At 18.7% G+C, this 22,056-nt stretch overlaps 6 protein-coding genes across 6 annotated transcripts; 2 read left to right on the top strand and 4 right to left on the bottom strand.

Annotated features, from left to right (window-relative positions):
• Positions 1–282: 282 nt before the first annotated feature.
• PGAL8A_00168800 (calpain, putative) lies at positions 283–6,438 on the bottom strand (the record flags this gene model as incomplete). The annotated part of the gene is made up of 1 exon (XM_028670007.1): positions 283–6,438. The coding sequence occupies one exon, from the start codon at positions 6,436–6,438 to the stop codon at positions 283–285; it is 6,156 nt and encodes a 2,051-aa protein (XP_028526802.1).
• A 1,526-nt stretch (positions 6,439–7,964) lies between these two features.
• On the bottom strand, positions 7,965–8,531 carry PGAL8A_00168700 (conserved protein, unknown function; the record flags this gene model as incomplete). Its single annotated transcript, XM_028670006.1, has 1 exon — positions 7,965–8,531. One exon carries the CDS (start codon positions 8,529–8,531, stop codon positions 7,965–7,967), a length of 567 nt encoding a protein of 188 aa, XP_028526801.1.
• A 1,802-nt stretch (positions 8,532–10,333) lies between these two features.
• On the top strand, positions 10,334–11,782 carry PGAL8A_00168600 (RuvB-like helicase 3, putative; the record flags this gene model as incomplete). Its single annotated transcript, XM_028670005.1, has 1 exon — positions 10,334–11,782. The coding sequence occupies one exon, from the start codon at positions 10,334–10,336 to the stop codon at positions 11,780–11,782; it is 1,449 nt and encodes a 482-aa protein (XP_028526800.1).
• A 1,906-nt stretch (positions 11,783–13,688) lies between these two features.
• On the top strand, positions 13,689–15,705 carry PGAL8A_00168500 (14-3-3 protein, putative; the record flags this gene model as incomplete). Its single annotated transcript, XM_028670004.1, has 7 exons — positions 13,689–13,782; positions 13,882–13,952; positions 14,409–14,612; positions 14,808–15,000; positions 15,077–15,170; positions 15,425–15,498; positions 15,614–15,705. The coding sequence occupies 7 exons, from the start codon at positions 13,689–13,691 to the stop codon at positions 15,703–15,705; spliced, it is 822 nt and encodes a 273-aa protein (XP_028526799.1).
• A 1,065-nt stretch (positions 15,706–16,770) lies between these two features.
• Positions 16,771–17,370, bottom strand: PGAL8A_00168400 (conserved Plasmodium protein, unknown function; the record flags this gene model as incomplete). The annotated part of the gene is made up of 1 exon (XM_028670003.1): positions 16,771–17,370. One exon carries the CDS (start codon positions 17,368–17,370, stop codon positions 16,771–16,773), a length of 600 nt encoding a protein of 199 aa, XP_028526798.1.
• Positions 17,371–18,783: 1,413 nt separating this feature from the next.
• On the bottom strand, positions 18,784–21,710 carry PGAL8A_00168350 (acyl CoA:diacylglycerol acyltransferase, putative; the record flags this gene model as incomplete). Its single annotated transcript, XM_028670002.1, has 10 exons — positions 18,784–18,827; positions 18,913–19,048; positions 19,414–19,521; positions 19,595–19,706; positions 19,805–19,890; positions 19,970–20,030; positions 20,135–20,202; positions 20,311–20,385; positions 21,255–21,331; positions 21,464–21,710. 10 exons carry the CDS (start codon positions 21,708–21,710, stop codon positions 18,784–18,786), a joined length of 1,014 nt encoding a protein of 337 aa, XP_028526797.1.
• Positions 21,711–22,056: the final 346 nt, after the last annotated feature.

Here is a 22,056-nt window from a genome sequence, read left to right as displayed (position 1 = left end):
TTTTTTTTTTTATTTTTTTTTTTTTTTTTTTTTTTTTTTTTTTTCAAATGAGCATTTTATATCTTCTTATAATTTAATTCTCCCATTTCAACATTTTGTAATTTTTTCTTGGACAGTTATTATTAAAATTTTTTTTTAGTTTTTCTTTTTAATTCTTTTTTATTCAGAAATATAATAATATTTCAATATATTTTTTCCTAAATTCATATATGTTCTCTTATTTATTATATACTTTTTTATCTATTTTTCAAAGTGAAATGAAAAAATAAAAATTAACATTTATTAATGAATAGGATAATACTTATCTATAATAACTGGTTTGTCAGAAATAAAATGGGCTTCATGATTATACAGAATATCTTCTTTTATATTTGTTGTTATAAGTAATAAATAAGATGTAAGATCATCTTCTAACTCTACTAGTGATATTAGGACAGAATTAAATTTTATGTAATAATCATAAGCACATGTAGAAAGGGGAAGAATATTATTACCTGAACTACCATGTATATTGCATTTTTCAATTATTTTATATATTGATCCATTATATGAAATTGTAGTATTGAAAGAATTATTTTTTATAATATTTCCATTTTCGCAATCATTGGTAATAGTATCTGTTGAGTTTACTAGTTTATATATATTAACTAACGGTATTCCTTTAATATCCACATTTTGAAAAAAAGTGATTCTTAATGATAGTAAAGTGACTGAAGTGGTATGAAATAAAATTACTGAATAATTTTTTAAAGAACATAAATGGATAACTTCGTATTTAAAAATAGAAAAAGGAGGTAAAGTATATGCATACGGAATAAAATACAAAATCGGTTTTTGTTTAAATTTAGGATAATGTATACATATTTGGTAGTTACCTGTAGTGTTTGCTCTGTATAAAGAAGGAATAAGACAATAAACTCCACTTTTTAAAGTGCATTCAATATAACAACAACCAGCCTTATATGCTCCACTTGATATAACTTCTCCCTTTTTTAATCCTCTAGGAGAAGATGTTATACCTTTAAAAATTCTTAAATTAACGGAATGTTCTTGGGAACACTCTAAAAATATACAAAAAGGAGACTCTTCAGGAACATAAAAACGTATATGCGGATTTCTAAAATAAGACCACAAATTATTTGAGCATCCACCTGCACTTTTATTTGTCCATTCTCCTTTAAAATAAAAAGATTCATAATTTTCTGGCATTAAAGGGGGTAACTCATATAATGACAAATGTGTGTGACTAAAAACTTTTAATGTAAAATTAAATTCTTCTTTTTGAGAATATTGAGACACAATCAATACAAAATCAACATTTCTCAAAACTTCTTGTTCACTCTCCAGAGAAACATTGAAATTATTTTCATTAAATGATGTAGTATTTTTTTGTTTCTTTACATCATAATTATAATTATCTTCTATTCCACCAATCACTAATTTTGTAAAAGTGCATTCCCCATTAGAATAAATTCCTTGCTTAATTGGAAATAATGGGCAAATTATTCTGTCCTTTCCTGCATGAACATGTAAGGCTAAATATTTTTGAGAAACATCCGTTTTTCTTTCTTTAACATGTCTTGACAAAAGAACCCAAATTTCAATGGGTTTCTTTCCTATATAATATAAACCATCTTCTGATAAATCTTGCTTTCTCACATTTACATGTAAGGCAAATTGAGGATTATAAGCTACTAAATGAGTGTCATCTAATAATATTGAGGAATTTAAAAAAGCACTATTTTCCCATTTAGTATGAATTTCAAATTGATAAGCAAAAATAACACTATTCCAACATATATATATATGTGAAAAATATTTCACAACATCTTTCCAAGGTATCCAGAAACATCCATCATCTTTACTTTTTGCTTTTTCTATAGAATAATTTAATTTTCTTTGCAATTCTTTTGTCCATGTTGTAACATCATGATGTGAATATTTACCTTTCCACCTAATACATCCCCACGGATTTTTTATATATAATAATTTATCTTCATTATGTGTTTCAATATTTAAAATAGAATAAGCATGTCTAGTTACAATTCCGGTTGACATAGATACTCCTTCAGGGTAATCTAATCCAGATGGTGCTGCATCTTTTAATTCTAAGGTTCCTAAACAAACCACACATTTTCCCTTTTTTATGCCATCATAAATATGATTCCATATTATATCCCACCTTTTATCATATTCTTCACTTTCTGTTTCTTGAATTAAACTATCTCCTTTTTTGTTCAAATCACTATAATTATCAATAGATCCACATATGTAAGATGATAAATCCATGTTGCTTACTTCTTCATTTATAAATTTATTTCCATAATTTTTACATATTTCATAATCTTTATCTTCTTTGTGTAATTTTTTTTTAACTTTATTTATGTAAAATGAATCACACTTCATTGATATGTCTCTAATTGAATCAATGCTTACTAAGTTAGTATTAAATTTACAAGTACTCATCAAAGTTGTGTTTTTTAAATTTACTTCTTTTAAGTTAGTCCTCATTGAACTATGTTCCATTAAAACATTATTTTCTAAATTAAAGTTAACTGAATTAATTTCTTTATTTTTGTTTTTTATTGAATTTTTCTCTATTAAATTATCACTTATTTGGGTATTCAAAGAACTTAAATATTCAACATTATATGAATCTTCTATATATTTTTTCCCATTTTGATTTTTCATAAAAACGCTATTTATACTTTTATTTATTTTCTTCTTTTGAGATAAATATAACCTTTTAAAATTCCAATAAATTTTCAACTTTCTGTATTTTATAAAATCCTTCCTTAAATAGGAATAGTTAGAATTTCTATGTAATCGATGTAAATTTAAGTTAACACAACTTTTCAATGTGTTATCATTTAATATACATAAGTTATTTGAATTATATATCATGTTAGTGTAGTTATTCTTTTTCATAGAATGAACTACTAATTGTCTCCTTTTTATAACTTTCTTATTTTTGCATTTTAGTTTTTCTCCTTTTTTTATTCTGGATGCTTTTTTTACTCCTTCTCTTTTATTATGTATATTTCTAACACATTTATTAAGATTATTCTGTTTATTTTCATTGATTCTTTCAATGAAATATTTTAATTTGCTGAATTCATTCTTCTTAATTTTGGATTTTTTTTTTTGTAGTGAATGTATAGTAGATTTATCAAATGAGGGAGGAGAACTTCTTACCTTAGATTTAAAAGAAATTGTAACAGGAATCCATCCAGTTAAGTAATATAAATCGGAACCTGGATTAGAACCAAACATAGAATAAGAACCTCCCATTAATTTAACAAATGCCTTTTCTAATAAAGTAACCCATAATTCTTTCTGGTTATTTGAATATGCTACTAATAATGCATTATTAATCTTAACAGGCACATAATCATCAATTATTATTTTTCTTTGAATTCCATTACAGTGCAATCTACATATATACATACCACTTGGATTAAAAATAGGCCAAGTTTTATTAACATACAAATAATGAGATGTGCAAGGAGATATAATACTTGATAAAACTGGTATTTTATGTTTTTTTTCGTATTCTATTAAAACTGTTAAAGAAGATAAAAATGAACAATCCGCAACAAAACCTTGTCTTATACAATTATTATATAAATCTGTAGACATAACAATTGGATTATCATATAAATCTGATAACCTTTTCCATGCATAAAATTTTTTTTTTTGTCTGTTACTTAATTCTAAGAATCCATCAGGATCTGTCCATTTAAAGTTTAACCATCCATATAATTTAAAACGATTTAAATAATGAAATATACATCTTTTTTTATTGCATTTACCACAAGACATATAATTTTTTTTTATACAATTTTCATTTAATTTATATTTATGGTCACATTCTTTTAATGTATTTCTTGTAATTTCTAATTTATTCATTTGATTAAACTCATTTTTTGTCATTTGATCAACTTTATTATTATTATTATTATCTTTCTTTTTATTTAAATAAAAATTTCCATCACTATAATTTTCACTTTTTAATTCTTTAATTTTCTTATATTTACTCTTTCTTTTTGTAGTAATTTCTTCGTAAGCCATTTTATGGATTTCATTTATTCGTTTAGCTTTTATATTCACATTTTGTATATTATAATCATTCACATTTTTATTTTTTAAATGTTTATTATAATTTACTTCATTATATTTCTTACTTATAACTTTTTTATTATAATTTTCTTCTTTTGATTCTTTTTTTTTTCTTTTGTTATATTCTTCATCGATTTCATTTATAGTACTACTTATATCTTTCTTTTTATATTCATTATCATTTACTTTTTTAACTTCCTTTTCTTTTTTACATTTTGCTCCTTTTTCTCTTTTATTTTTCATTGTTTCTTCTTTTTTCTCTTTTTCTTTTTCTATTACTCCTTTTTTAATTTTTAAATGACTTTGAAGTTCTAAAGTTTTGTTAGTAAGCATCATCTTCATATTATCTTCAAATGAAAATGAAGGTTTAACAACATTTTTTTTCTTCTTTATAATTTTTATATCATTTTTATTTTTCATATTTACATTGTTTTCTCTACTATTTTTCTTTTTTGTATGTTCTATTGATGCAATATAATAATCATACTTATTAGTGTAATTATTATTTAAAACTCCCTCTTTAGAATTGTTATGTTTGCTTTTTACTTTTCCATTCTCTATATATGCATAATTATTTAAATTATAATCTAAAATTTCATCATTAATTTGTTCATTTAACTCTTTCTTTTCAATTTTGTCCTCAAGTGTCATTTTTATGATTTTTTCTTTTTCACTTATTTTTTCTCTGTTTTCATTTTTTCCTTTCTTTAAGTTAGAATTTTCACAATATTCTAATTTATTTATTGAATGTATTTTATTGTTTTCTTTTTTTTTTTGAGTTGGAGATTCACCTAATTTTTTTATATTTTTATCTTTATTAGAACTGTTCTTCTCCTTAATACACCTATCATCTATACCTGTTTCAATATAATTATTAATTGTTTTCACATTTTTTATATTAATTTTTTTTTTTTTTTTTGTTTTACTATTTTTCAATTTACATAGAGAATCTTTTCTAATATGTAACTTATACAAATTATCTATACTAAGATTCCTATTATTTATATATTTATTATCCTTCTTTTTTATACTTTTTCCACTTCTATTTATGCTACATATCTTTCTTTTCAAAGTATTTTCTGATTCAAACTTCCACAAATAATTTTTATTTGCAGAAGAATATCTTAATAAATTATTTGTTTCTATATGTTCATTTTTATTTTGAAAAAAACCACAGTAGTTAATTTCCCCATTTTCTTCATAGTCGTTTATACATCCTAATTCTTTCTTTTTTTGAATATAATTTAAAACATACTTCAAATATAAATTATTTTTTATATCAGGATCATTTTCTATCCATGGTAGTATTATATATTTCCCAATTAAAGAACTTTCGAATAATATCTTTGATGCATGAGTATTTTCAGCAATATGACTAGGCATTAATGAAAATAGATTAAATGCATTATTATTATATTTATAAAATTCATATATATACATGAAATAATTTTTTTTCAATTTAATATTTTTGAAATCATGATAATAAAGTAAAACTTCTTTATTTTTTTCATTTGCATTCATTTTTTCTTCCTTATTTTTATAATTCATCCAAAAATTATTATTTTTTTCATTTTTATTTTTATTTTCTTTTATAAATATTTCCTTTTTATTTTTACATAATAATTTTTTCTTTTTTTCCAAAAGTAATCCTTCTATTTTACATATAGAACTACAATTTTTCTTATCTCTCGAAGAGCATTTTTTTTTTATCAAATTATTATTGATGGTATTTATAATTCCTTTAAAGGAATTATTTTCAAATTTATTTTCCTTTTCCTTTTCCTTTTCCTTTTCTTTTATATTTTCTTCATTATTTTTTTGTCTCTCTTTTCTTTTATTTTGTTTTTCAGTTTTTTCTACTTCTTTATACTTCGTTTTACATATTATTTCTTCTTTTTTTTCATATTCTTTTTTTTTTTCTTTATATTTTATTACTTCAATTTGTTCTATTTGTTTTTCCTTTTCCTTTTCTTTTTTTTTTTCTTCTATAAACTTTTTACTTTTAAGTAAAGAAGTTTTTTGATATTTGTTCCTTTGTTCTTCCCCTTTTTTTTTATCATTTAATTGAGTAAAACCTTTGGTACTATTTTTTATGATTTCATTATTATTATTTGTATTGCTATTTTTAACAGCATATTTGTTAGATACTTCATTAAACTTATTTTTATAAGTTTCCCTTTTTGTGTTACTAATGGTGCTAGTAGCACCTTCATTTAAGATGTCTATTTTTAGTTCATTATAATTATCAGTACTGACTTTTATTGAATTACTCTTATCATTTCCTTTTTTTTCTTTTACTTTACTAAATGCACACCCCATATCATTATATAAAAATTTTTCATTTAGAAATTTACATAAAATTGATAAAAACAACGAATAAGGTAATAAAAAAACTTTTATTATAATTAATACAAAAACAGAAAAAATTAAATTATTAAAAAAAAGTATATAGTTTCTGAAAGTATAATTCTATAATATGCATATAATTACATATATTTTTTTTCAAAAAAATATTTTTCTATATTAATATGATAACATATACATTTTTTTCTAAAATCTATATACGTAAATAAAAAAATATATATATTTGTAAATTTTTTTTTTATAAAAAAAAAAATTTGTCTGAGAAAGAAAAAAAAAATTATTTTGACATTAATAATATTGATTAAATAAATGTAAAAAATGGTGAAAACATAATTAAACAAATTTTTTTTTCATTAAAAAAAAATTTTTAAATAAACAAATATCCATTTACCTCATTAAAACAAAATAAAGCGAAAATAAAAAATATCAAACAGAAAACTTCAAAGTAGTTATTAAATAAGAATTTAAAAAAAAAAAAAAAAAAAAAATTTAAATAAAGTTATTTACGAAAACAGAATGGAAATAATGAATCTTTTGAAAAAATAAGAAAAATAAAAGATAAAAATATATAAAGAAAAAAATTGTTTAAAATTAAAATATGTAATTATTATAATTATATATAATTTAAAGAATTATGTATTTAATTTTATATATAAAAAGACTGAAATATGCCATTAAGTTTTCTTTTTCATTTATTTTTGAAAAAAAAAAGAACAAATCAAAAAGTAAAATTATGTAAAGATGAGAAAAAAAGTAAAAAATACAACTTTAATAATATTATAAATATTCATTAATAAATTTAAATAATTATAAGTAAATTCCTTTTTATTTTAACAAAACTGTTAAGAATATCATTAATGATAAAATTACCACCTCTTATTGCATAAAATGAAAAATACTTTGTTATTTTAAACAAAAAAAAAAAAAAAGAGAATAAGAAAAAAACTATTTTATGAATTCCTTCATAAAAGAATACTTACATAATGATAGAAGTTAAATAATATAATAATTTATTAAGAGTAATATTATATGGGTATATTTGGATGTTTATATATATATATAGAAGAATTGTAAATTTTTATAATTTTACAAAAATCTTTTCAAAAAAAAGTATTAATTTAAAAAATCTTTTTTATTCAGATTATTTTGTTTTCCTTTTTTTGTAGAAAAAAGAAGAATTAAGAAGTGTTACATATACTATAATAAGAAAAAATAAAAAGAAAAGTATGTTTAAAAAATATACAAATAAAAATACTATGAATGAAAATATACATAAATATATACATAAATTTTAAATGAATGTTCACAAAATTCTAAATTTTAAATAATTGTTTTCTTATTAAAAAAAAATTTTATACATAAGGTACTATATATACAAATATATAATTAAAGAAGAGATATGATTTATAAAATATATCTATTTAAAAATAAATGAAAATGGGATAACCAAAAATTTAAAAAAATTTTTTTTTTTTTTTTTTTTATTTCCATATATCAGCTTGCTCATCAGGCATTTTAAAATCTCCAAACATTCCAGATGGTGGAGCATACCCAAAAAATTTTTGTATATTTTGTCTAGTTAGCATAAGGGTTAATGTATAAATAAAAGTTGATGAGCAATGATATAAATTTTTTTCTTGCACACCTGCATGAGTTATTAATGTAAAGGGGAAAATTGGTTTAAAAGGTAAAATAGCTATTGTTAGTCCTTCAAATAAACTAAATAAAATGGGCATCATTGACATAAATATTAAACCAGTTATTACATTTGATTTTGTTTTTAACGATGTCATCATTTTTGTTTTTTGCATATAAATTTCTTCAGTGGAAATTTTTTTTTTCCCCTTCTTTTGATCTAATTTACTTATTAAACCATCTTCTTTTTCTTTTTGAACTTTTTCATATAATACTTTTATTTCTTCATTTAAAGATTTAAATGTATCTTTTCTATATACAAATAACCAGCTTAAAAATTCAGAAAAAATTCCACATCCAATTGCTATTCCTATTATTATAAATATGTCAATCTTTCTTATGGTTTCATCCATATTCCTAAAAAAAATAAGATTCACATATAAATGTGAAGTTCAAATAAATATTTACATATAGAATACTTTAAAGGAATAATAAAATTAATATTATTAAATATTCACTTTTTTTTTTTTTTTTTTTTTATTTACATAATCTAAATAAAACACAAAGAAAAAATATAATATTGCAAAATTTAAAGGTTATTTTAAGAAAATACAACTCATCAAAAAATTGATATAAAAAAAAATCCAAGAAAATTTTTAAAAATTAAAAAAAAATAAAAAAATAATCATTTAAATGTTGTAGCTAGCTAAACCTTAAACATAGTAATATATTAAATATTCAATTATAATACCATAATTTCAAATATATTTTTTTAATGTTTCTCTAATTTTTATTTTTATTTTTTTTTTAAATTTCCTATATATTTAATACTTTGATTAATTTTACATAGTATGAAGAATTACGTGTCTTCTGTATTACATAAAAATAAACAATATAAAGTATTTAAGTTATATAAAAAATATATATACTTAAAATTAAAAAATAAATAAGTAAAATTATTCTTATTCTATTTTTTATTTTTAATTTCATTATATTTTTTTTTATTCATTTATTTATTTTATTTTTTTTTTTTTTTGTTTCAAATCTATTTATTAGTAATAAAACGAAATTTTATATGAATATATACATACAATTTACGTAAATTAATATAAATTTTTTTTAATTTAGTGTTTTGTATTAAATTTATTTTGTTATTTTTCAAAAACAAAACAAGAAAATTACAAAATAATATAAATAATTGTTACCTCAAAATTTATGAAATTCCTTGTTTAAAATTAAAATCAAAATTTTCATTTTCTTCCAACTGTATCTCTTTTATAATATTTTGCTTTATTCCATTAATAAATTAACTAGTGCATTTATATGAAAAACATAAAAGAAAAAAATAATAATAAAATAATTAGGCATTTTATTTTAACTAAATTTTTCGTTTCTGTCAGTAAAATATTCTACATTTTGTTTTTTTATAACATTTTGAAGGAATAAAAATAAAAATATAATAGTTTTAAGAAACAATAATATAATAATTTTGTAAAGAGTATATTTTTATTAAAATACAGAAAAAGGATATGAAAAATAATCTGAAAATAAATGAATTGTTAGATATATTAAAATAATTAACTCCCATAGTCTTAAATTATGGAATTATTAATTGTATCGATAGAAGAAAATTTTTAAAAATAATAAATATATAAAAGGAATAGAAGAATATAATATTAAAAAAAAAAAAAAAAAAAAAAAAAAAAAAGAGAAAAAGAAAAAGAAAAAAGAAAATATACATTTTTATTGGAATAAAGCTGAATTTTTTAAAATAGAGAAAAAAACTGATTAATTCTATAAATAGAAGAATAACCCATTTATTTTTAGCAAATGTAGAATAAAAATTTAAAAAAAACTTAGTATTAATTAAGATCATACTGTTTTAATAATAGATTTAAGCATTAAACATCAAATAATTGTTTTAAATAAATATTTTTAAAATTTTTGTTTTAAAAACAAAATTTAATTCTTTCAACATATTTTTTTTTGTTTTCTCATATATCTACTTAATAAAATACATACTTTTTTATATATTTTCCAATATATATACATCTTATTTTATCGTCATATTAAAAAAAAAAAAAAAAAAAATTCAAATTAATATAAAATTAATTTTTATATGAAAATTTGAAAAAATAAAATAAAAAAAAATTCAGATATCTCTTTCATTTTCTAATTTAGTCTAATTAGCATCATCACTATTATTCATATCAAAATGAAGCTAGAAGAAGTAAAAGACATACAAAAAATTGAAAGGATTGGAGCTCATTCACATATTAGAGGTTTGGGATTAAATGATTGCTTAGATGCTAGATACTGTTCTGAAGGTATGATTGGGCAGATGAGTGCACGTAAGGCTGCAGGTATTGTCTTAAGAATGATTAAAGAAGGAAGAATAAGCGGAAGAGCAATTTTATTAGCTGGACAACCAGGTACTGGAAAAACTGCAATTGCCATGGGCATAGCAAAAGCATTAGGAGAAGATACTCCATTCACACACATTTCTGGTTCAGAAGTTTACTCTTTAGAAATGAGCAAAACAGAAGCCTTAACTCAGGCTTTTAGAAGATCTATTGGAGTTAGAGTAAAAGAAGAATCAGAAGTAATTGAAGGGGAGGTAGTAGAAATTGAAATAGAAAAATATAATGAAAGTGATATTAATAATAGTAACAGAAAAGTAGGGAAAATGATTCTTAAAACTACAGAAATGGAAACTTTATATGATTTAGGAAATAAGATGATAGATGCTTTACAAAAAGAGAATATAACTGCAGGTGATGTTATTTCTATTGATAAAAGCACAGGAAAAATTACAAAAATTGGTAAGTCTTTTGCTAGATCTAAAGATTATGATGCCATGGACCCTAATACAAATTTTGTTCAATGTCCAGAAGGAGAATTGCAAAAAAGAAAAGAGGTCGTTCATACGGTTACATTACATGATATTGATGCCATAAATAGTAGAACCCAGGGATTTTTAGCCTTATTTTCAGGTGATACTGGAGAAATTAAAAATGAAATTAGAGAGCATATTGATATGAAAATTAGTGAATGGCAGGAAGACGAAAAAGCAGAAATTGTTCCAGGTGTTTTATTTATTGATGAAGTTCATATGTTGGATATAGAATGCTTTTCTTATTTAAATAGAGCCTTAGAAAGTGAACAATCTCCTATTGTTATTATGGCAACTAATAGAGGTATTACTCATATAAGAGGAACAGATTATAAGGCTCCTCATGGAATTCCTTTAGATTTATTAGATAGAACCCTTATTATACCTACATATCCCTATAAACATCAAGATATTCTAAAAATATTAGAACAAAGGGCTGAAGAGGAAGACGTAGAAATTGATGAATATGCTAAAGAATTACTTTGCAAAATTGCATCTGAGTCATCTTTAAGATATGCTCTGCATCTAATAACCTTGGCAAATTTAGTTTCAAAAAAAAGAAAAGCTACAGAAGTTACTGTACAAGATGTTAGAAGAGTTTATAATTTATTCATTGATGTTAAAAGAAGTACACAATATTTAATTGAATATCAAAACGAATTTATGTTTTCTGAATTGCCCAAAGAAGATGAATGTGTTAAAGAGGAAGTCTGTGAAGAAAAGAGGGAAATTCAAGAAAAACAATCAGTAAACTCTAATATAAGCAACTAACAATATACATAATATATCATTTCAAAAAAGAGAGAAAATAAAAGTAAAAATTAAGTTTATAATTATGTCAAACATGTTATGTAAAAAAAAACAAAACAAAAATATTACAAATATTAATATATTATTGAAGAAAATTTTTTTGAACAAAATATAAAGTTTTATACATAATACAAGGATAAAAAAAAAAAAAAAAAAAAAATCAATTTATGTATTGTATATTTGAAATATATTCCTTTATATAGAAAAAATAGAAAAATCTTATTTTAATTCATAAATGAATTCTACATTTGTAATACAGAATAAAATTTGTTAAAAATATGCTTTAGTTATTTTATTATTATTTTTGTTTTATTTTATTTTTTTTTTTTTTAATGTTATAAATAAATTTTTTTTTTTATTATAATTGCAACTATTGTTGATAATAACATAAAATTGATATATTTATATAAATCTTTTTTTTTTTTTTTCTTTTGATCTTATATATATAATCTTTTTAAATATTTATAAGAAAAGAAAATAAAATACTCTTCAATGTATTTTTATTTTTTTTTCTAATTTTATATATTTTAATTACACCTCTATTTATTTTTCATTAATCAGAATGTAATAAATATTTTTTCATATAAATTTTTATATATTTTGATAAGTGTTGTCTTAAAATTTCTTTCATATGTTAATTTATTTGAAATATATAAATATACTTTTTTAACAATAAAAATAAATAAAATATATCCTAAATTTTTATAATTATGTGAAAAAATTAATACACTCCAAAATACGAGTTTTATTTTTTAAGAATAAATATATACAAGAAAAAATCTCTTCAATAAAAAATTTCCGGGATAAAACATTTATAAATTTTTAGAGAATTGAGAATATATTTTAATATAATTGTTAATTTTCTTTATTTTTATAAAAGTTGAAATTAACAAATCTTTTATTTTTAAAATGGAATTTTCAAGTATTTGTAAGATTTGCAGTATTATTAAATTAATCAAAAAATAATTTTTTTTAAAATATCAAAAATAATTACGTGCACATGAATTTTTTGTCCAAATCTTTTATTAATTTTTCATTCTCTTCCTTTCATTTAATTTTTTTTTTTTCTCTTAAAGATTCTATAAATATTCTATTTCTTTAATAAAACTTTACAGCTTTAATGAAAAATCTTAGGAGAAAAAAAAAAAAAAAAAAAAATGATCAACTAGCTGCAAAAAATTTTTGAAAAGATGAACACAACATAAATTGTTAATTTTGTTTAACAAATAATTATTTTAGGTTTTTCAAATCATAAAAAATGTTGACAAAGTTGTAAGCTAATATATTTGCAAATAAATATTTTACAACAGTTTTTTTATTATTTTCTTTCAACCATGTTCAAAATTGTATTTTTTGTCAAAATGTTAATACAACATAATTAAGAAAAAAATAAGGAATGTGTATGAAAAAGCTATTTATGCGGATGTTATAAAAAATTAATTTTTATTATGTACATATATATATGTCTATTATATTTTCAATACTTTGAGAAGTATGAAGTATTTGTATATTTTTTATATATTTTTTTAAAGCATAAGAAAATTTTATTAAATATATGTGAAACTTTCTTTTTCCTTTTATATTTTATTATATTCAATTTTCTCTTACGCATTAATTTTTTTTTTTCATAATTTTTTTCAAAATTGTGTTCATATTTTTTTAGAAAATTTCTTTCTAAACATACTTCTGTTAAAAATTTGTATTTATTATTCATCTTTTCTTGATTTTCATATTAATAATTTTTTTTTTTTCTCGTAAAAATTTTTTATGTAATGATACGTCTATAAAGTACGTATATAAATAATGAAAAATTACAAAAACAAAAGTAAAAAATATGCAAACAATAATTTTTTCATCAACGAACAAAATGAAGACAAATATTAATAGTAAGAATGTATTACCTAACAAGGATGAATTTATATATTGCTTAAAAATGTTAGATAATCTTGGATTCTACGATGGTTAGAACATCTGAAATATAATTCATTTAATATTTTTTACTAACAATAAAAAATATCAAGGCTAATCCACTTTTATTTTTTTTTTTCTCTACAATATAGAAATGGTTGCATCTATTAAATCTGTTAACGTAGAAAATTATAATTTAAACTACAAAGAATCACTATTAATGGTGCTTAATTTTAATACATTACACATATTTTTCCTATATGTGTTTAATTTCTAAAAAAATAATTAAAAAAAAAAAAAAATTGTATATATACATCATTTTATTATATTATTACTGTTCATGATATTATTAAATTATGTAAAACATGTGGAAAATTAAACGAAAGTCCAATTTATTAAAAAATTCTGTACACGCTTAATATTTATATATTAATTTATTCATTTATTTATTTAATAATTATTAACACTTGTAATACAAAAAAAAAAAAAAAAATAAAATAATTATTAAATAAAAATTCTTCACTACAATTATATTTTTATTACTAATAATATTATTTCTTTTTAGTAAATATTAAAAAAATTGAAATATATTAAATAAAAAATTATACGTGATAGAGTCAATAATTAAAAAAAAAAAAAATGTAAAATTACATGTATTTAAACGAATTTTTTTTATTAGGGATCTGCTTTTAAGAATGCTTTAAATGTTAAAAGAAAGGAAAAGACAATAGTTGAAAATATAATGTCAAATGAAAAATCTAGCGAAAAGGAAAAAGTTTGTGCGGAATTACTAAAATCCAAATTAAATAAAGACATAAGAACCATTGAAAAAAATGCATACATTATCATTAAAACGAAATGTATCCCTAGAACAACTGATGATGTAGGTATTTTTGTTTTCTACAAAATAAAAAAAAAAATAAAAATTAATATGAAAATTAAAATTGATAATTTAAATTAGTTAATTCCATTTTTTCAATAAATAAGTTTTTAATATTATAAATGAAAGAATTATTTATATTATTACAAATTTCTGCTTCTTTAAATAAATTATATATGTTTGCGTTATTCATTTTAGAAAGTTTTATTATTTTACTGGCATTTATTGGGAGATATTTTTAGATATTGTGCAGATACATTTAATAAAGAAGAGAAAAAAAAATTGCATGAAAAAAGTTTGCAATCATATTCTTTTGCCCTAAGAATTGCAAACAAGATGAAGGTATTCTCTTCTAGTCCAATAATGTTAGAACTTTTAGTTAGTTTATCAGGTTAGTATATATAATAGTGTGAACCTAAGAAATAAATTTCTTTTTAATATTTTATTCTTTTAAAATTTTTTTATAGTTCTTCATAAAGATATGGATAAAGATATTAATTTTGCTATAGAAATGGCAGCACAAGCATTTAGAAATGCCATTCAAAACATGCATCTTCTAGAGTAATATGAAATTATATTATGTACATAAAGATGTTTTAAAAATAATGATTATATTTTATTACATTTTTAATATTTGTAATATTTTATAATAATTATTTGTATACATGTCTTAATATATCAATGTCGAAAATATTTTGTTTATAATTTTTTCTTTTATTACTTCATAATTACTTTATTATTGAAATAAAAATAAGGATAAATAAATGTTATAAAAATTATACTATTACTTTTTTTTTTTTTTTGTTGTTTTTCAGAAATGATGATGAATGCTCTAAAACAATTGGTATATTAGGTCTATTAAGAGATAACATAAATAAGTGGTGTGAAAGTAAGTTTTTTTTTAAATTATCAAAAGGTTTCTATATATAATACTTATTAAAAAAAAAAATTTTTTTAAAAGTCGATTATATTATTTTTGTTAAATATATTTTTATTTTACGTAGTTAGCGGAAGAAAAAATGTAAATGCTTTATTTGAAATAAAAGGAGAAAATTTTGATAAATATAAAAATATTATGAACAGTATTCATACATAAATGTAGAAAGAAAAAAATGCAATAAAATATAAAATTTACCTTAACTACTTTTTTAAATAATTAGATTAACTTTACTTTTTTGTTCTTTAATTAATTTTGTCATTTTTTGCTGAAAAAAATTAAAGTTTATCCTAGTTTTTTATTTTGATATAATTCATAATTCTATAAATAATAAAATAAATTTAAATTTTTTCATTTTATCCACAAAGAAATTAGTTATTATATTTTTTATTTATCTCTTTAATCCTATTTATAATGTCTTTCTTTAATCTCAATTAACTTTCTGTTTAACTAATTTTCCAACAGTAAAAAACCTATATACATTGTAATTTGAACTACTATTAATAAAATTATTCATTTATTTTCTTTCCTTTTTTTTTTTTTTTTTTCTTGTTTCTTCTTAATATACTTTTATAAATAATTTTAAAATTAAAAAAAAAATGATTTAATTTCTCTTCTAAATGCTTTAAAGAACTTTCTATAATTTATGAAAATAAAGATAAATATTTTATTGCAATATACAAAACTTAAATTATAATTTTTTAAAATATAATTTTAATAAAAATATATGAAATATAAAACTTGTTTTTTCTTTATATTATATAGAGGTTGTTTTCCTAATAAAATAAAAAAGTATTACAGAATAATAGTAATAATAATAATAATAATAATAATAATAATAATAATAATAATAATAATAATAATAAAGGAATTAAATTTTAAACTTTACAAAAAAAAAAAAAAGGTATATGTAATGTCTGTTAGTATAAAAAAGAGTATTTAAGAATATATAAGTATAAAATATATATATACACATATCAATAAGACATTTTATATGATAATATTTATTAAAGAGAATATGAATTTTTGAAAAACAAAAAAAAAAAAAAATTAAATAAAATAAAATAAATATAATAAAATACAATTATATATATTTTACATAATATATAAATGAAATGTTAAAAAAAACAAAAATAAAGAATTCTAATTTCAATTATGATATTTCTATACTTTTTTCAAAATTTTATGATTTATCTAAATATATTTTAAGTAAATGTAAGTATATTATTCTTCTTCATTTCTGTATTCTGGGGGTATCCAATCAACTGGATTTATATCAGCATTTCTATATCTAACTGCTCTTCTAGCTTCAAGATACTGAGAAAAAGCATGATGATCAATTTCTCCACCATAATAGTGCCAATGAAAATGTTTGTAATATTCATCAGGATCCATAGTAACTTCTAATGGTTCAAATTTTTGTATATACATAGTAAAAATAAAAATTGGTAAAACAGTAACTACTAATGAACCAACCAAAAGAAATAAAAATTGGAATTGACCTACAGTTGCCTTCAAAATTTGTTTGTATGTAAAATGTTTCAAATAATCTTTATTATTAAAAAAGGTAACTAATTCATCTGGTGTCATAGCATGAATAGAAGGACCTGCCCAATTCCCATATTGATAACCAGTTTCTTTTTTTGTTCTTGTTTTAAACATATTAACCCATGGATAATTATGAACCTTTCTTGGATCTAAACCATTATATAATCTTGGTGCATTTCCTACCTTTGGAATTTTAAACATATCAGAATTAGGATAATAAGATTGTAATGTTGCATTTGCAAATAAATGCCTTATTTTACTTCTAGATATTGCCATTATTCATAATATTTATAAATAAACTTTATATTTCAATTAAATAAAACCTTTATTTTTTCTATTCAATTAATCTTAATTTTTTTTTCTTATTTATTCAATGTCCTTATCAATATTTTTTTTTTTTTTTTTTTTTACTTCCTATTATTTCATATATAAACTTGTATCTCTTTATATATATATATTTTTATTGAACACTAATTGGAGAATTATTTTGTACTTTATTTTTTACTTACTATAAGTTATAATAAAAAACCTATTATTATTTATATATTTCATACAATTACCATAAAAAAATATTCATATTATTTAAAAAATCTCTTTATTATCAATTATATTTATTAAAAGTAAATATTTTTTCTTTTGAATAATTTCATTTATACATGAAAAGGATCATTAAATATGTTTTACCATATAAAAAATAAGGTGAAAAAAAAAAAAAAAAAAAATCTATTCCATAAAACAATATTATTTAAATAAATAAACTTTTTATTATAATTTTCTTATATAAATTTTAATATTTTATCTATATATTTATTTTTATTTTGTTTTTATTTATTTTTATTTTTTTTTTTTATTCAATAAATACAAAAAAACATGCACTTAATATATTGCATAAATTTTAACGTAAGTATGAATAAAATATATAACTTACACCATTTTATAGAATATAAAATTTAAAACTTTTTTTTATCCAAATTCAAACATTTTGAATGAACTTTAAAAATTCGGAGAAATTGTTTGAAAGTGGGTTCACTTTATTATTTTAAATTTAATTTTACTAAATATTTCGTTTTAAAATTTATACTATTCATAATATGACTAAAAAAAAAAAAAAAATTTCAAAATTTAGCTCTTTATATAAATGATAAATTTGTATAAATAAAAATTTCTATTTTAAATAACAAGAATTAAAAAGGAAAAAGAGTAAAAGAAGGTATTAAATTTGTTTAAAATTATATTAATATTTAATGAATTCATTATATTTTTTATATGGAAATGAAGTATTTTTTTTTTTTTTTTTTTTCTTTTATTAATCTTTAAAATTACAAATAAGATAATCAAATTATAGATAAAAATAAGAACCAAAATTTAAGCATTATATATAAAATTGAAAAAGAAAAAAAATTTAATAGAAATTATTAATTCTAATATGTATATATATATTTTAAAAAATATCTTTTTATGAATATTTCATTTTAATATATATGAAAAAAATGCAAGAAAAAAAGAAAAAAAAACTTTTGTATTTTTTAAGTCTGTAAATTATTTATAATATATATATATATATATATAATATTCTATGATTAAATATATATATATATATATATATGTGCATAATTAATTATAAATTAATTCCTAATTAAAACTTTATACACAAAATAACACATAATTTATATTTGATATTTTAATAATTTATTTTATTTCATTAGCATATGAAATAAATATTAAAGGTAATCCTATAAAAAAAGAAAGTAAAAAAATATTCATGAAAATATTTAAATTTGTTTAATATATATATATATATATATTATTTTTTATTACCTAATAAAATATTAGACCAAAAAATTATATTTCCTATTGGTTTATTTTTATAAAAGTGTTCTCCTAACCATGAAAGGGGAAATTGTAAAAACATCAAAAAAAATAAATAAAATTTACAAGTATGAAAACAAGCTATCTATATAGAAAAAAAAAAGGTTAATATGAGAAAACTTGTATTATTTAATCTACTTGTTATATATATTTATTATTATAAAATAGTTTAATTATATTATTATTATAAATTTATATGAACCATTAATAATTCATGAAAAATAGCTGAAAATAAATAAGTTAAGATACATGCTTTGAATTTATTTAACTACAAAAAAAAAAAAAAAAAAATTAATGAAATATAAATGAATTTAATTATAACATAAATTTTTAATAAATATTCTATTTATAATGAAAACTTTTTTTTCTGAATTATATTAGAATTTTTTTTTTCTTATTTAATTTATATAAAATTTATTTTAAATAAAAATATACAAAAATATATATAACTTTATAATTATTTTTGGCAACTAAATAAACGTGTTTAAACAACCAAACTTGAACAACATTATTCCATTTTCTTGAAAACTCATACCATATTGTACTATTCCACCAATCCTTCAAAAATAAAATAATAAATATGTAATATACTTAAATTATATAATATATATTTATATAATTATTTATCTACTTGATAAAATTCTCTTTCTCCAAATTTTGTTATTTCAGCAAATAAATTACAAATACATTCAAATATCATATAAAAGGTTACAAGAAAAATAATCAAACATGGGAATATTAATCTACATAAAATAAAAATAAACTTATTAATTTATAATTATATTTTTTTTAAAAAATACGTATATATATTTATATGTATATATATATTTTTTTTTATGACCTAATTATTGCTTCAAAAAATGATATATTATTTATATGATAGATAGTAGGTGCAATAAAAACAGTAAATGTTGTATATTCTATAATCTAATAGAAATAAAAAATTAGAATCCAAAAATAAAGTAGAACTTTTAATATTTAAAAATTAAATTATGTAAATTTATACCACAGTTAATAGCAAACTTGTAATCTTTTGAACAAAATATTTAGGTCTAAATTTTTTAATTCTATAAAAAAAAAAAAAAAAAAAAAAAAAAAAAAACTATAAAAAATTATCCATTTATAAATTTTTTGTTATTCTCTTTTAGAATTATATTAAAAAATTAGAGACCTTTTGAAATTAAATTTATATATTAGAGAAGGGCATATCATAAAATTTATATAATTTTTTAAACTTATCTATAAAGTTAAAAATAATAATAAATATTTGACCACAAGAAAAAAATAAATGGTAAAAAAAAAAAAAAAATCATATTTTATAACTATTAAATTTTTTGTTAAACTTACAATCTTATATTTAATAAAATAATCATCTGGGTATCTTTTAGCATACTCCAAATTTGTAAATAAATAAGAGTGCATCTACAAATAAATAAAAATATAATTATAAAATTATTATTATTAAAAAAAAAAAAAAAAAAAAAAAAAATACAAAATTATTATAAACAATGTATATGATACTATATCCCTTAAATACTATTAAGACTAACACAAATAAATATATCTATTTTAAAATATTATAAAGTTAAAAATTTACTTTCATAAAAAATATGTAAGATATAGAAATAATAAATCCACATGGAATAGCTGTAAATCTATATTAATAAAAAAAAAAAAAAAATTTCATATTCATTATATATAAATATATACATTTATATGCACTCAATACTTAATATATATGCAACTAAAAAATGTAAATATTATTATCCATATTTCTGAAAAACTTTGTAAAATTAATAATACTGAAGTTGAAATTTTTTTAATTCTATATAAATAATATATAAAATATGTTCTAAAAAAAAAAAAAAATAAAAGTATTAAAAATAATATTAAAACGTTAACAACACTTATTGAGCAAACATACAAATAATTTTTATATAGAGATTTTTAATACATTTAATAAATATTGTATAAATGCTTTTATTTTTTTTTATCTACATAAAAGAAAATAGAAAAATTTTTAGACATAAAAGAATCTAAAAAAAAAAGAAAAGAAAAAGAAGATAAATAAAATAAGAAATTTTAATTATATTTTGTAATTTTAATTGTTATATGATACTAATAATGGAAATTTTCTAAACATTGATTTTAGAAGCTGAAAAAAAAAAAAAAAAAAAAAAAAATAATAAAATAAATAAAAAATAGCTTTTTGAAAAATTAAAATGTAAACTATAAATTTAATTAAAATAAAAAAAGAAAAAAGAAATTATTTTCTTTTATTTTAATAATACTGAAGTATCTAAAAAGTATCCCTTTTCCATAAAATTTAAAAGTGGCATAATCAAAGAGAAAAATAAACCCATATTAACTAAGCAAAAAATATATTACGTTTTTTTTCAATTTTATCCTGTTATTTCATTTTGAAATATAATTTTTATTAATTTTAATGAATATAATTTTATTTTTTTTTTTTTTTTTTTATTTATATTTTTATAATTACGTATTAAATTTCCAAATCCACAAAAATTTGAAGACATAATTGGTGAGTTATTATCGAATATATCTAGATGTGAAGGGGTGTATAAATTCTTTTGAATATTGTTATCTTGTTCTTTTACTTCATTTTTTTCGTGTTTATTTAAATCATTATTGTTCTTATTATCATTATTTATATTAACATATAATTTTTCAATATAATATTTTTGTTCTATTTCACTAATAGTATTAGATTGAACCCTTATCTTCATTTTTTTAAAAATTATATATTAGTTGTACACTTTGTTATTGTAAAAAACACATTTCTTTTCAATAAATTGATTAAAAATGTCTCCTTCAATTATATTTTATAAAAAAAAAAAAATAAAAATAAAAAAAACAAGCAAATTTAATAATTATTACATTAAAATAAGAGAAAAAAGAAAAAATATAATTTTTACGATTCAAACCATCTAAATTATTTTTTCAAATTATTTCCAGTCTGCTTATTTTATTACATGCTTTTAAATTTATTCTTAAAAAAAAAAATAAATAAATAGAACAAAAGGTTTAAAATATAAGAGAAAAAAAAAAAAAAAAAAAAAAAAAAAAAAAAAA

This window comes from Plasmodium gallinaceum (assembly GCF_900005855.1).
Source record: "Plasmodium gallinaceum strain 8A genome assembly, contig: PGAL8A_v1_65, whole genome shotgun sequence".
NCBI classification, from domain to species: Eukaryota; Apicomplexa; class Aconoidasida; order Haemosporida; family Plasmodiidae; genus Plasmodium; species Plasmodium gallinaceum.
This window is presented reverse-complemented; position numbering and strand designations above follow the sequence as displayed.